Raw genomic sequence first — 15,661 nt, forward strand, 5'->3', positions numbered from 1 at the left:
TTTTTAATATGTTAATAATCTATTATTAATTTTTAAGATTTATAAATCTTTATAATTTTAATTAGTTAGTTATAATTTTTAGGTTAAGTAAAATTAATAATTTTTTACTGCATTTTTACTCATAAGTTATATCTTAATTAGGGTAAGAAATAAAACAACGTAGAAGTTGTGATTAATATATAATTAATATTATCTATTTTAATTAATAATATTATTATTAAATATGAAACAAACGCGTCCTCTTGCTTCATATTTAATAGTTACATTTATTTAATAAATAATTAATATTACATAGTTCCAAATATTAAATATTATGTACATATTGATAATAAATAATGTTAAGAAATAATTAGTTTCATTGTATGAACAATTTAGAGTAGTTACCTAATAATTATTGACTAGATATTTTATTCTTATTACTTAATAGTTAACAATATGATAGACATAAATATTAATTTTCATTATTACTAACATTATTACAATATATTAAGTGAATCGTGAATATAATCCCGAATAGGAATGTGTATTTTATTATCTATATTTTTAATAAGATATTTTAATTAAATATTTTGGAAATCCAATTTTTTTCTGTGGACACGCTTGATTTATTTAATCGTTGAATATCACGCATGTAGTTATTATTCTTCAAACTAGCTGTGCCTCACGGCTTTACCCATATTGCTTCGCTCCTATTGTTCTAAGCGTGATGATATAATTAATAATATATAGCCTATCATAGCCTACCTCAATAAAATGGGCTATCTAACACTGAAAGAATTTTTCAAAACGGATTAGTAGTTCCTGACATTAGCTCGTTAGAGAAACAAACTCTTCAGCTTTAAAATATTATTTTTCAAATACTTATTACAAACATGAGTGCGTATAAATAATGAAACACTATCCTGATATGTAAATAAAGTTTAAATGCGAAAAAAACATCCATAATAAGACTGTTAGACATTAGACTGTTACACATCAATAATTTATCTTATAGTTAAATTAAGTAATAAGGCAAAACCCAATAATAGTATAGAAATAACGTTTATAACAGTACCGTCGCACTCAGGTCTCATTGTTACAGTTGTTGCCTGAAAAAAAATTCGGAAAATTTGAAGATAATGTATACTCAACATCGTATTAAGAAAAAAAAATAGTAACTTGTAAGGAAAACAACTTTAAAACATAAAAATTCAGCTCAAACAGATTTGATCAAAAAAAATGTCGAACGAAGTTCCTTTCGTTTAGAAATAAGTATTATAGGAGGTTTAATTAAATTAATTAACAATATTTCAGAGTAAAATGATAAATTAAAGAAATGAAGGAATTGCTAATACCTATTATGCACCATATCAAAAGTGTCGTGAGGATTTTTCGTGACGCTCGCCTAGCCCCCTTAGTAGACTAAATAGTGGTTAAAACAGTAGTCCCCCTTAGTGGACAAAATAGTTTATTCTATCCATTGAGATAATATTACTACGTATGGAGGAGACACCACGAACAAAATCTGTGCGCCATTTTTTTGCTCCAACTAAGTTTTAAAAATAATTATTATCTAGTTAGGTACGTATCGATGAAAGTTATTCCTTTGCACTTTTCCGTATTATTTGTATTATTTGTGCAATATCGTAACATACACGAAGGCATATTTGATGCGTTTCACTTTAAAACAAATAAAAAATGAGCGTGCAGTTACGCCATATGGCGTATGTTGAGCGGAACATAAGTGATGTAGGCGGTGTCGTCTCCATATGTATATCTCAATGATTCTATCAAGTTTTCTATTAATTCTATAAATAAACTATTGGTAGGTATATTTTGTTGGAACTTACCTCTGTAGTGGTGGTAGTTGACATGATTATCGGTAATGGTTTCGGATGGCCCATCGGTACGCGGTAGAAAAATCTTCTCTCTTCCCGCCTAGTATAAAATAATATAAAAAAAAATGTATGCGTGTACTAGAGTACACACGTAAGAAGTGAAACTTCTTTATGATCTTAAAAATGTCACGAATATGGCGTAACGCAAAAATGTCACGCGTTCGGCTTAACGCAAAAATGTTACACTAAATTTTTGTCCAACCCCGATAAAGAAGTTTCACTTCAAAAATGTTAGAAATAAAAATCTAGGTAAGTATGTAATAGCTATGAAATGAAATAAATACAAAGACTTTCAGAATAGCTACAAAACTATTGCCAATTTTGTGTTCTGTTTGAATGAGCGAGCATAAAATAAATCGAATAAATAAATCACTGGTAGATATAACTACTTATACCTAAGTATTAAAAAACTAAGGATTTCTTAAAAATATACTTGGATAAAATAGTTAATGATTGAAGGTACCTATATTGAATTTATTGAAGTACCTATTTATTTAAATACTTACATTTTATGTTCTGCGTTCGATTTATCTTCCATTTCATATCTGTTCATATTTTTCATATCTAAATTCCCGTTTTCACTGTTTAAAATTACGTAGTAGCATGCTTCACGAAGATCTGGGCTTAATCTGAAATATTAACTCTTGTTTTTATATCTGGCATTAAATACAATAACACCTTACTCGACGAAACTTTGATATACAAATCTTACTCTTTCACCTCTGACGAATGTGAAAATAGTTATATTTTTTCTTTTATATAAAAGTTTTTAATGCAATGAAGGAAAAACCCAGAATATTAGAATCATTTCATATAATAATATTATCTCTTGCTCCAAGTAAACTCTCACAATCACAAATTATACACACATTTATTATTTTCCGATATTCAAAAGCTAAGCTTTTATTGGTAAAATTTATTGAGTTTTGAACATGCGTTAACTCGGCAACACAATGTTCCTAGCAACATGTTTACATCTCAAACTCAAACATTTATTTATTCAATTACACTTCTTCTAGAAGCACTTTTGAATCGTCATTACATATTTTTAACATCAATTCCGCAACATGTTAATTCAAATTTGTTGCAAAAAAAAATTGGTTGTCTGTAAAGTCGGTTTACTGACGATAGTTGAACGTGACAACGTCCGATTGTTCTTCTTTGTCGCTCGTTCCGCGCTCTCACTTGCACTTCAAGCCTTACATGGAACGCCTCAGAGCGAGGTAACGCCGCATGAGTCATGTTTTTTCGTGCGTGCAGGCGGCTCCATCGAATTCGAATAAGACGTTGTCACGTCAACAAATATTTACAATTTACTTTTTCTTTACCTTACTCTGCCATTCCTATGGTCAGTGTACAATCTCCACATATCGTCTAAACACGGTTTGTGTTTGATAGAACACGCAAATTCTATAATGTTGCTTCTAAAAAGCCTTATTTTAGGTCTCTGCTCGATATCGTCCATAAGCCTTTTGTAGATGGTTGACACTTTTCTTCGCATGAATTCCTGAAAATTTTAAACTTTATAAATCAGTTAAATTGGATAAAGTTATTATAATAATGTAGGTATATTATAAATGCAAAAGACAACCTTCTTGGAAAAATTGTTAATGCGAGAAAGTAGAACCGAGTGGACTTGGGTACAAGTGGGGTTTTTTAGTAAATACGCAATAATTTTAAGTGCCACTTGTAACTCAAAGACCGTTGAAAAGATTTTAATGATCCTCCTTTGTTCGAATTAAATTGCAAGTTGCAACGTTTCTAACAACGTACTCGAAAAAAATCATTTTTACCATACGTACAAATAAATAAAAAAATGTTGTGTGGTTTTATGAAACCACGGTAAAAGTGAAACTTTCCGAACACTGCTTTATACCTACTCGGCAGCCGACCGTCACGCGACATGCGCTACACAGACCAAAAAGTTTGAGACGATGTAATAAAATGTTTCACTTTAAAAAAAATATTATCTTCACCCACCTGCCATTCATCATACAAGATCTTCGTCATATGTGCCCCCTCAGTTCTCAAGAGATCGAACCCACTGACCGCCGCCTCCCACACCATTGGACTTAACTCTGTATTCAGATAATCTAGAACTTCTATAGCTATATCATCTTTTATATCTCCAGCTGCGTATAGCGCTAATATATCGTTGACTATCTGGCAATTGAATAAAAATGAATATCACTACATAGTATAAAACAAGTCGCTTTTTCTGTCCCTATTTCCCTATGTCCCTATGTATGCTTAAATATTTAAAACTACGCAACGGATTTTGATACGGTTTTTTGTAATAGATAGAGTGATTCAAGAGGAAGGTTTTAGTATATAATTTATTAGGTTTTAGGCAAAGCGGGCGAAGCCGCGGGCGGAAAGCTAGTAGTTAATAAAAACTGTATCTGCTGTTGTAAGATGAACTCATGAAATTATTGTATTCTCATCCTACTAATATTATAAAAGCGAACGTTTGTGAAGATGGATGTTTGTTACTCTTTCACGCAAATACTACTGCGCCGATTACAATGAAATTTGGTATGTCGGTAGTTAAAGACCCAGAACAAGACATAGGCTAGGTACTTTTTATCCCGGAAAAAAAAAGTGATTGGTCTTCATGATGAAATGATTTCCAACAGTTTTGTTGGAAATTAAATGTATTTTGTAGTCTATAAAAAACTTTTTTTATAAGTAGGAACTTACTTGAGCTCTATTCAACTCGCTGATTGCAAAACGATTCTCTTTTAGAGTCTTTGCTATTAATCTCCATGTTTCATCGTCATAATTCACTCTGTAGTAACCTGGAATTAAAATATTGACTAATTAAAATCTAACTTCAAAACATAAATACAGACAGGTAATATTACATTTTACCATCTTTATATATAAAAATGAATCGCAAAATGTGTTGGTAAGCGCATAACTCGAGAACGGCAGAACCGATTTCGATAATTCTTTTTTTATTATATTCCTTGAAGTACGAGGATGGTTTTTATATAGAGAAAACGTAAGTATGTACCACGGGCGAAGCCGGGGCGGACCGCTAGTTACTTATTGAATCGCATCGAAAGCATAAATCGATAAATAATAAATGACTCCACATTTAGATAGATAACGTTGAAAAGTAATATTCACCCAGTAAGTTATAAAAATACATTATAATTAAGAATATCATTTTTATTTGGAAACTGCAGTTGAAAAATAAGAAATGTTTATAAACTAAATAATTAAAATATTCTAACTATAGGTTCCTGGTATCGTTAGATTTTCATTTATTTAAGATTATTATTTAAACGCCTTTATTTTAAAACATATGGTACAAAATAATGTCAGTTTTTATGGAGTCGTAAATCACCTACAGACTCAGAGGTTACGTTTTGCGGAAACAAACAGACAAACTTGCACTTTACATAAAACCTAACTAATATGGTTATCAAGTACAGTCAACATATTTTATTGCTAGCAAATATTACAAAAACGTCTTGCGTAGGGAGATGTAGGCAAAGAGATAACTACTTTTTCAAAATCATATTTGATGAATAATTATTGTGATAAAATAATACTAAATTAATATATGGAAATTTTAATATGCTAATATTATAAGCATATTTCAATTTTCAAAATCTGAATTAGGCTTAGTAATATCAAGACATGGAAAATTCATATCCACAAAAAATCATTTCCTTCACTTAAACTATCTACTCAACTGAAATATATAGGTACATTTATTATGTTCTTTTGTAATATTACATCGCGATTTTTCTAATAACTACTTACTTGTTATTAATAACAACTGCCATACGAAAGAATAGTAAAGAAAACTATGAGCTATTCACATCTCATTTCAAATTCATCATTCAATTCCTATTAATTCATTCAATAAGTCTGGGTAATAACATTTTATCGGTACAAATAAAAGTATTTTCTTACTTTCACTTATTCAATTCCATATTTTAATCAGAAGAAAAAAATCCCTTCTTATAAATATAGAACGAAAACCAATAAAAAATCAACGACTCTTACGCTTAATAGCCTAGCGTCTAGCGTGGGTTTGAACAGAAATAGATTGTTTATAACTCCACTCGGCCAAGGATTGCAAGATCAATGCCAGTGGGACAAACTCAAGGTAAATCGTGTTTTTATTTTTGTTTTTATTATCCACAATAAATATGGAATGAAAAGGAAACCGTTTGATAGGAATCAATCTTTATAAGTAGCAAATGCTATGGTATAAATAATTTAGTACGTGTTTCTTTTAATAATATGAAAAACAGCTTCCTGTGTTTATGGACTTATGCGTATGGTATATTATTTAATTTGTATGTGGGTGGAAGGCAAACAATGAAATAGTCGCCAACAATATTATGTATAGGTAAACTTGAACTAAAAGAAACATAACGTATGTAACCTGGAAAGATTCGTTAAAAATGTGCAATGAATTTGCATTGAGTTTTAAAATCGTTTGCCCAAATATAATACCAGTCCAGGAACAACATCGGGAACGTTTGACAACTTTAATGGAAACAAAAATAATTAATTACAAAGCATCTGTATTACAACAAAAAAATTGGTTGTCTGTAAAGTCGGTTTACTGACGATAGTTGAACGTGACAATGTCCGATTGTGCTTCTTTGTCGCTCGTTCCGCGCTCTCGCTCGCACTTCAAGCCTTACATGGAACGCCTCAGAGCGAGGTAACGCTGCATGAGTCATATTTTTTCGTGCGTGCAGCCGGCTCTATCGAATTATAAGACGTTGTCACGTCAAAAAAAGCTAAATATAAAGTAAAGAACTTACCAGAAGCATTTCTATTCAATATAATCCAGCCACCATTCAAATTTTCCCCAAATGTATACGTCTGGCCGATAGTGAATCTTGGCTGAAGACAGTTGAAGCAATTCTCGTTCCTTTGAACGATGTACGATATTGGTATGAGATAGTTTGAGTCGTAACGGTTGTGCTGGTCGAAACTGAACTTACGCTGGAAGTATGAAAAACCAAGATATCTAAAAACCGATACTATAAAATTCTGATAAGAGTGCCTCTATGTTCAAATGAAATGTATTGTTTAAAGAAACCGAAATTTCGTTAGGTTTATAACGATGTAGGCTATGTTGCAAAACTGATGGATGAGATAAAAGTCTGTTTGGATATAGCAGTTTATAGGTATGTCAAATAATATAAACTTTATATGATAGGTAATATTCAAACAGAAAAAATATGATCAATTGCAAATAAGTACTTTAAATAATTACATGCTAAAATTTTTTCAAATAAGAAAAACAAAAAGCATCAATACCTCACTAAGTGCACCGAGTAAAAAGAAGAGAGATTAGAGATAAACAAAACTTATGTTAATTGATAAACGAACCTAAAAATAATTTATTTAATACTGTTACATGGACAAAAAATCTTACCTGTTTTAACTGAATCGCATTAGGAGTCCTATCTCTCAGAACATTAACACTAACAACTGGATAACCAGGTTGGTTGAACCAAGAACTCAATACTCTAGATGCAGTGGAACCATTGAAGAATTGGTGTAAACATTCTACTGTATCATGGTCTAGGCTAGCCATAAAATCGGCGAGAGATACATAAGTGCCTTTTCTGAAAGTTGGATGGAATTTGATGAATAGATAGTTGGTAATGATGCTATGAAAGTAGATTTTAAAGATATCACAATCATAAATTATTCTAGTACTTATTAAAGAAAAAATAGGCTAATAGCCATTTAAACAAGAAGCTCCATAAAAGCACTTCAAATAGGTGAGCTTCTTAAAATACATGATTATTTTCCATCAACGTCAAATATATGTAAAGACTCCCAATACATTTAATTACAAAAAATGTTGTATTTGTTGTATTAAACTTATTCATAATTAAGAAACTACCTGGATGAGGTGAAACATTGTAGATACAGGGATCGGATAGTTACCATTTGAAAGACAACCGCTTTGAAGTATGCAACTAGTGAAGAAAATCGAATGAACCTAACTTCCGAATGGTCATTATATTTCACAAAAACTATACCTGCTATTTATATACTTCACGAGGGCTTGATGGAACTTCTCCGAACCCAACCAGTTTTCCACCATCCACAAAATGGACGCCGTTTTCATAGTCACTAATCCTTTATATCGGGGTGGTATTTCGATTTCTAAAGATCTGTTAAAAGTCACAAGAGCTGGTGTAGAATGATGCCAATCCATGGCCATTGCTTTGTGTTTCATTTGCAAGGCGTATGTCGATAGTGGTATTCTGTTTATCTTCTGTTCACCGTGATTGTACTGAAATAATCATTATAAGACAAATTTGAATAGAAATTACAATCATTTTTGCAGAACTATTCGCTTACTAGATGACCTATTTTAGCTTCAATGCCAATGTTCAAAATATGTGAACATTGTCATATTCTTTTATCACTAAACTGATTTATAATTTATGCTGCTAGTTTACAACGAAATTCATTACCAGTAATTGAGGAGATTTAAATGCACTATATGATATTAAATTTTCAATGAAATTGGAATACAGTTTTAAGTATTTATTTTAGTTTTAGCATTAGATCCTTACCTGAGTCAAATAATAGTAAGCAAAATACGTAGCAACACCTTCTTTAAACCACTCTTCAATCCATCTTGTACGTTTAACTTCACCCGGGTTGCCCAGCCAGATCCTGCTCAGTTGTTGAGCAAGCTCGAACATTGTTCTTTCCATTTGTTTTATACTTGTATGATCATTAACAGTGGCTAGTCTTGTTTCACTGTTGAGATAATGTAAAGTTACTTTTTAGTTTATGAAAATACCTTTTTTAGGATCACGCATTTTAGGTGCTAAGATAACATTAAACAATGTTTCAACATTCAATAAACATGACACGAATTTTTTTTTTTTATAGTGGGGAAATCTACGAACCTACTTTTTACATATTTTTTTATATAGGTATTTAACAAAATTTAAATACTTCTTCTATTTTAGTTTCAAATACAGCATTACGTTAATTATTCTAAGCCAAGAGAGATATTTTAAACAGAGTCAACATCACAATTACTTAACTACAATGAATAATGGCCATGTTTATTAATTTTAGTTTCGTAAAAAATTTCGAACGAAATGCAATGTATTGATCATGATTCATATCATACTGTTTATTTTAGTACAAAGCAACAGAATCTTCAGAATTATAAACAGCTGGCTAATAGTTTTCTCTATGTAACCTTGCTGAATTATTTATTTATTTTTATGGCTGGCTTTCATCTCGTTTAGAATGTTGAAGGACTTTCTCTTGTATTTTCCATTATATCAATAATAACATTATTATTTATAGCTATATAGCTTCTTTAATGCAAAATGGAGATTAGGAATCAACGTAAGGTACATTCAAAAAACAATATAATGATAATAAAGATCAAAACATAATAATGGAAAAACATTACGAACTTCATTAGAAGTATTATTAAATTGAAAGTAATATTATCTCTCTCTCTCTCTCTCTACTCTTTTTGTTCACATGTGAATTTACTTCTGTTGAAAACTTATCAATGTACATACTCTATTATATGTTGAATAAAATATCAATACGCTACCGAAAACATACCTATTAGTCAATAACTTCCAGCTTGCACTCTCAAATCCATTAAGAATCTTCGGCACGGCTACTATATTTATAGGTCCAACCACAAGAGGCCTATTAATCATCGAATACCGGTGGATCATGCTCAGTATCGACTCACAGAATTGCATAGTAAATGTATAATAAGGTAATGTAGATACTGGAGCCCATATAATCAATGTATCGTTTTTTACTCTGATCTCTCGACTCCCAAATTCGGAGTGGTGAAAACCAGCTTGGTGTACTCCGATTTGGGGGGAAGGCATGTACTCGATGATACCATAGCTGTCGTCTTTGAAACTGAAAGAAGTTGTTTTAAACTGTGATATTTAGAATGTGAATAAACTATAATGATAACCAAAAATATGAATTAACTACAAACAAGATGAGATACAAAATTTGAACATTCATTTAAGTTCCTCAACACGTATACGATGTTGACATAGATTGCCGACTATATTTTTTTATAAGATAACTTTAACTTTTAAAATAATTAAATAGGTGGAAATTTTAAGATACTATAAAAATAAACTAAAAACAAAGTTGCAGCTTTGATTATTATAACCTTGTTAGGCTCAGTGCAAATCACTACAACATAGTACATACAGCATGGTTTTTGCGCAAATTTCTCATCTAATTATAGACTTTCTTCCAAGGCTAATATAGCAATACTTGGAAGAAAATTCTACTCACTCTCTTTATTAGGAATAACAAGGTTATTGGTGACGATTACATACTGTATATTTGTATAATAACTAGTGACAGCGTGGAACCGGAACTAAGAAAGTATTATAATTAAATAATCAAACGGAGAAAATGTAACGAATTATAATAATTCTTCACTCTTTAACATTTCATACTATAAAAAGCGTATCCATAAAAGGTCTAAATGAATAGAAACTGTGCCCATTATCAAACGTGACTAGTTTTATGTGAAGTTACTCCATTTATGGCTTTGTTAATAGCATAATATACTAGTGCCCTCTACTTTGATCTCAAAGCACTTAATTAACGACTAATTCTAAATTGATTCGGGCATGCTTTAATGTTTCCTAGTTCCATAGATTATTAATTATATTAATTTTATTATAGATAGCGTTATAAAAAACTTTGTAAATTAAAAAACAGTCTACGCCATCATTACTATTAGTTGTTTAGACCCTCTGAATTAATACAGTCCAACTAAAAGAACTAAGTCTACTTCATTTGTAGGGAAACATTTATTCTATTACGAATTCAAAAATAACCATAACATAGGAAAATACATTCAAACAGCGAGAGCATGCACGATGCACGATGCACGATGCTTATCGTCAAATGAATTGAACCAAATATAATTGCTAGACTAAATTCGACATACAGTCTTTCAAAAAATAAGGTAAATACACATACTTCTGCCTCTTCAACTCATCAGCGACCACAAGCGTAGTGTTACAGAACTGTATACCCGGCCGTGGAGGCGCCACATACACTCTGAACTTGAATACAGCCTCGAATTGTGGATTGTCGAAACAGGGGAAGAAATACTTCGCCTTGTTGGGAGATAGACGAGTCGTGTACATGTACCTGAAACAATTTGTCAATATAAGTATTACTTGTGTAAAAATCTCTATTTAATTCTTCTCAATCTAATCCTATAAAAATGTGATTGCTTTGTATTGTGTTTGTTAGCTGACGTACCTACATAATATTAAGATTCTAACAAATCTTATATGCTATATTATTCGATGTCACGACATCGAATAATATAGCATATAACATCACGATGTTTAGTATTTTTCTACTATTATATTGTTCAGATTTTTTTCTTCATTTTAAGCTCGCGTACCTATAACATTCTCAAGTAACAGTTCACAAATATTTGAAATTTTACAAAGAAATAGGATGTTACAGTCAGAATGAGTGCTTCTTGACAAACAATTTAATTAAGTTCAAGCACAGAATACATCATAGTAGCTAAACGCTAGTTCAAGTCGAAAGTTTAAGTTACGTAATGACTTAGCGTAAAAATATATCGGACATTCAAATCTTTACTTTAACCACATGATTTATTTACATTGTAACAAACGATATAATTAGCAATATCTCTTACATTTCAATATCCAATTTAGCATTGTGAGCTTATTGTGCTATATATTTTAGTCCACAATACAAGGCATTGTGGTCAGGTACAACCTTGTACGGAGTTAGCCGATAGTCAATAATCTTGGATACCAAATTTGGACACACCTACAATTACTGGTTTCTGCTTCTTGGTATAGATAAAAAGGTGACGTTTTGTTGCCATTGAATTGTTAATATTTATGTAAAGCTTACTGAAGCCTATGTCCAGCAGTGGACAAATATGGGCTGATAATGATGATGATAATGTAAAGCTTTGATCCAATAATGTAAATAATTCATTATATAAATAGTAATAATGAGACTAGCTGTAAGTCACCTAGAAATTGTTCGAAGTAAACCAGAAAATAAAAAAGCTATTAATATTTTAGGTAAAACGAACATCTTGTTACATGCGAGCTTTTTTATATACCTATAAGCTATTTTTTCTAAGGATGTTCCCGGTTAAATAGTGCTTCTATGATATATCTATACATCTATACAAATATTATAAAGAGGAAAGGTTTGATTTTTTGTTTGTTTGTTTGTTTGTATGAATTGAATAGGCTCCGAAACTACTTGGCAGATTTGAAAAATTCTTTCACTGTTGGAAAGCTACATCATTTCTGAGTGACATAGGCTAGGTTTTATCCCGGAAATCCCACGGGAACGGGAACTATGCGGGTTTTTTTTTGAAAACGCGGGCGAAGCCGCAGGCGGAAAGCTAGTTCATAATAAATCACTTCATGCACTTACCCTAATTAAAGATTGGCCACTATAATTACTTAGGTGAATTTTTTCAGTGTCATAATTATGCATGGTGCTTTAGAATTTGGCTTCCATTATGAAATTAAATCTACGAGTTTCAGTTGGTTCTAATGTTCATCAAAATAGGCCACACTCGGACCGGGTTAAGGGACACACCCTTAGATGAAGAGTTTTACTTATAGTAATAGCTTTTATATTGATAGGATAGCATCCTATAAACACCCTGTGTATTCCATCATATCCTATACATGTCAATCATTTGTCCATTTCACGTTTTACGAGAACTAGCTCATAGCTATAATACTGCTCTTCAGTGTCTTATTAAATCGATTTCCATGTTTTTGAATACTTTTTTATTATTAAATTAAATGTTATAAAAATAATTTGAACGTAATCACAACATCCTGTATGTGTACATATGGAACTTTTGATGATCGGCTTTGATTTATCCCGCAAAATACTTATCACACTACATATACAAAACAATATTATATTCAGTTTAAAAGTTATCGAATGTTATTACATTAATGTGTTAAGAGATAAAAAACTGCAACCCGTATTTGTAAACAGTGATGTAATAAATTGATGAAGATTGAAGAAAATGTTATATTTTGTAAATATACAAGAACTACTAAAACATAATAATTTGATTAATAAGTTTAAGAACTAGCTTTTTCCCGCGGCTTCAGTCGTGTATTTCTGGTATGTAACAAGAAAAGCCTATTCCACACAATCTGACCAGTTATTCTCTTATAAAAGATTATCAAACAGTCATCCTCAATCATCCTAAACTTTCAGGTTCAAATATTAGCAGGAACGTACAGGATAGTAGGAATTACGTCACGTTAAAAGTGCGTGCTAATAACAGTTTCGCAAAATTACAATTAGTTCGCAACAACGTACAGTCAATGCTAAAATTTTGCACACCAATTAACACTGGTTACATACCGACCTATATACTCCAGGAAATGGTAGTTAATAAGCATGTTAGTGTTCTAATCATTTTATAATTATAGTAATTGTACTGTCAATGCTAACGGACAAGTTAAATATATACTCCACATAAATACATAATAAGTGTTATAAGACCATATAGCCTACAAATCTTTTTAAGTTAAAGAAAAAAATGATGTCTCTACTATTGTGATTTCTATGCGATGTTTACATCGTATTATTTCTCATTTAAACCCATTTTTGTGAGCTATTAGCACAGTATTACAATATCTATACCATTACTATTATTTGTAGCTTATTTGTTTTTGTAAAATAAATATAAATAAAATATAAACTCTATTTTTGTTATATAAAAATTACACATAATTTGCAAAAAAAACTACAAACTGTTTATGTGCGCTCTATAAAGGCGCCCATCTACGTCATTAAATCCTTACTAATATTATAAATGCGAAAGTAACTCTGTCTGTCTGTCTGTTACTCAATCACGCCTAAACTACTGAACCAATTTGCATGAAATTTGGTATGGAGATATTTTGATACCCGAGAAAGGACATAGGCTACCTTTTATTGCGAAATATGTACCACGGGCGAAGCCGGGGCGGACCACTAGTACAAAATATAAATGCAATAGAGTTATAATCATTATACAATATCAGTTTCTACGTATTCATAGTTTCATTGACAAGTTCAAGCAGCTGCTTTTTGCAATAATTACCACCTACATAATATTTATAAGTTAGTACCTAAATCACAATTCACAATAGCTGGAAGCGATGTCATTATTTGTGTTAATTATGATGTCGATCTATGATTTCCTATGACGGATACACTGTTAAGTGTGCGTTTCCTTTTTACAAATGTATAGTTTAAAGGTAGTTAGATAATATTTAATCCGTAAGATTAAAGAATTAAAGGTTATATTTTAGGATTCTAATGCTAAAACATGACACATTTAAACTTGTATGATAGTGATGTACATATTCTAAAATTAAGATATATACGAAAACCTCTACATCTTGTCAGATGAAGTACCTAATTATAGGAAACTAGGTTTCCGCCCGCGGCTTCGCCCGCGCAGTCAAAGAAAAACCCACATAGTTCCCGTTCCCGTGGGATTTCCGGGATTGCGTCATTTTCCCGGGATAAAAAATAGCCTATGTCCTTTCTCGGGTATCAAAATATCTCCATACCAAATTTCATGAAAATTGGTTCAGTAGTTTAGGCGTGATTGAGTAACAGACAGACAGAGTTACTTTCGCATTTATAATATTAGTAAGTATGGATATGTGTCATGTAGTGAGTTATCTCATATTACTACTTAATTAAAACTTTTTAAAACGAACTCTTTTTTTCTTCTGAAACATATTTTAAACATAGTTAATAAAATAATAAAGAATACTTACGTCTGTTTTCCGTCATTACCCTCATAGGGAACTATGAATATTCCATCACTATTAGAATTCACATATTTTACATAAGAAACTCGAATCACATACTGAGTTCTTGAAACGCTATACTGTTGCAGTGGCTCCTTTAAATATATGTACAATTTTCCCTTCTTATTATCAAACTCATAAGGTCGATAATGATTTACCAAATCATTCACACCGTTCATCACTTTTATTGAACCACTTTTTATTTCTATATCTTTCGCGTCCAATTCAATGACATTTATATTTGGCGCGTTCACAATGACCGTAATGAATAATTCACAGTCAAAATACGAAGTTCCGTCTTTAAATACGTGCGGGATGATCGTTAGTTCATATTGCGCGGGGTATATGGTGTAATTTAAACATTCTTCTTCGTAAATGTACCCGTAAGACGGTGAAAACAATAAAAACAAAGCCGCAAGGAGTAACATTTTGTCACATTGAAATTTTAAATCAATTTTTATAACAATCAAAAAAAATTTAGCAATCAAAAAAGAAAAAAGTTTTCCGAATACAGATAATAATTTTTTTATTCCCGCGCAAAAATCACTGACGCGTCTGTATCGGACGCGCGTTCGAAATTCGAATGTTTATGTGTATTGCATGCCAGCACATTTTGGCGCGCGTCAATCATTACCAGTTTACATAGATCTGAGTCCCCACTCTTTTATATTACTTCTTCCGTGTATATGAGCGATTTACCACATGGTATGCAAAACGGATGTACTGCATACTCTCAAATTTATTTATATTATGTGCGGTACTGTAATATATATAGCTTATTCTGAAGCTATTGAAGTTATTACATAATTAAAAATGTGAGTTAAATTTTTATTGATTGTTTTGCCGAATTCCATTTTTTTATAATCTATTAACTTCAGACATCTTGGCTAAAATTAAAAATAAATAAATTTG

At 31.2% G+C, this 15,661-nt stretch overlaps 1 protein-coding gene across 1 annotated transcript; it reads right to left on the bottom strand.

Moving 5' to 3' along the window:
- Window positions 1-225: 225 nt before the first annotated feature.
- LOC149485276 (membrane alanyl aminopeptidase-like) lies at window positions 226-15,347 on the bottom strand. The gene is made up of 13 exons (XM_089700030.1): window positions 14,717-15,347; window positions 10,881-11,054; window positions 9,474-9,788; window positions 8,450-8,639; window positions 7,907-8,163; window positions 7,291-7,483; window positions 6,671-6,854; window positions 4,578-4,675; window positions 3,858-4,040; window positions 3,206-3,384; window positions 2,384-2,506; window positions 1,830-1,917; window positions 226-1,088 (listed from the first exon to the last, which is right to left on the bottom strand). The coding sequence occupies exons 1-13, from the start codon at window positions 15,175-15,177 to the stop codon at window positions 984-986; spliced, it is 2,550 nt and encodes an 849-aa protein (XP_089556156.1). The 5' UTR covers window positions 15,178-15,347; the 3' UTR covers window positions 226-983.
- Window positions 15,348-15,661: the final 314 nt, after the last annotated feature.

The sequence above is a fragment of the Colias philodice genome, chromosome 10 (assembly GCF_061535455.1).
Source record: "Colias philodice isolate Cphi_HAF_F1 chromosome 10, ilColPhil1 Martin Lab GWU primary, whole genome shotgun sequence".
Lineage (NCBI taxonomy): Eukaryota > Metazoa > Arthropoda > Insecta > Lepidoptera > Pieridae > Colias > Colias philodice.

Excerpts from the sequence above, each read along its gene's own strand:
- LOC149485276 (XM_089700030.1), bottom strand. The coding sequence starts at position 15,177 with ATGTTACTCCTTGCGGCTTTGTTTTTATTGTTTTCACCGTCTTACGGG. Across the intron at positions 7,484-7,906 it reads GTGAAGTATATAAATAGCAG|AAAAGGCACTTATGTATCTC; the intron begins GTATAGTTTTTG and ends TCCAACTTTCAG. Across the intron at positions 6,855-7,290 it reads ATGCGATTCAGTTAAAACAG|CGTAAGTTCAGTTTCGACCA; the intron begins GTAAGATTTTTT and ends TCATACTTCCAG.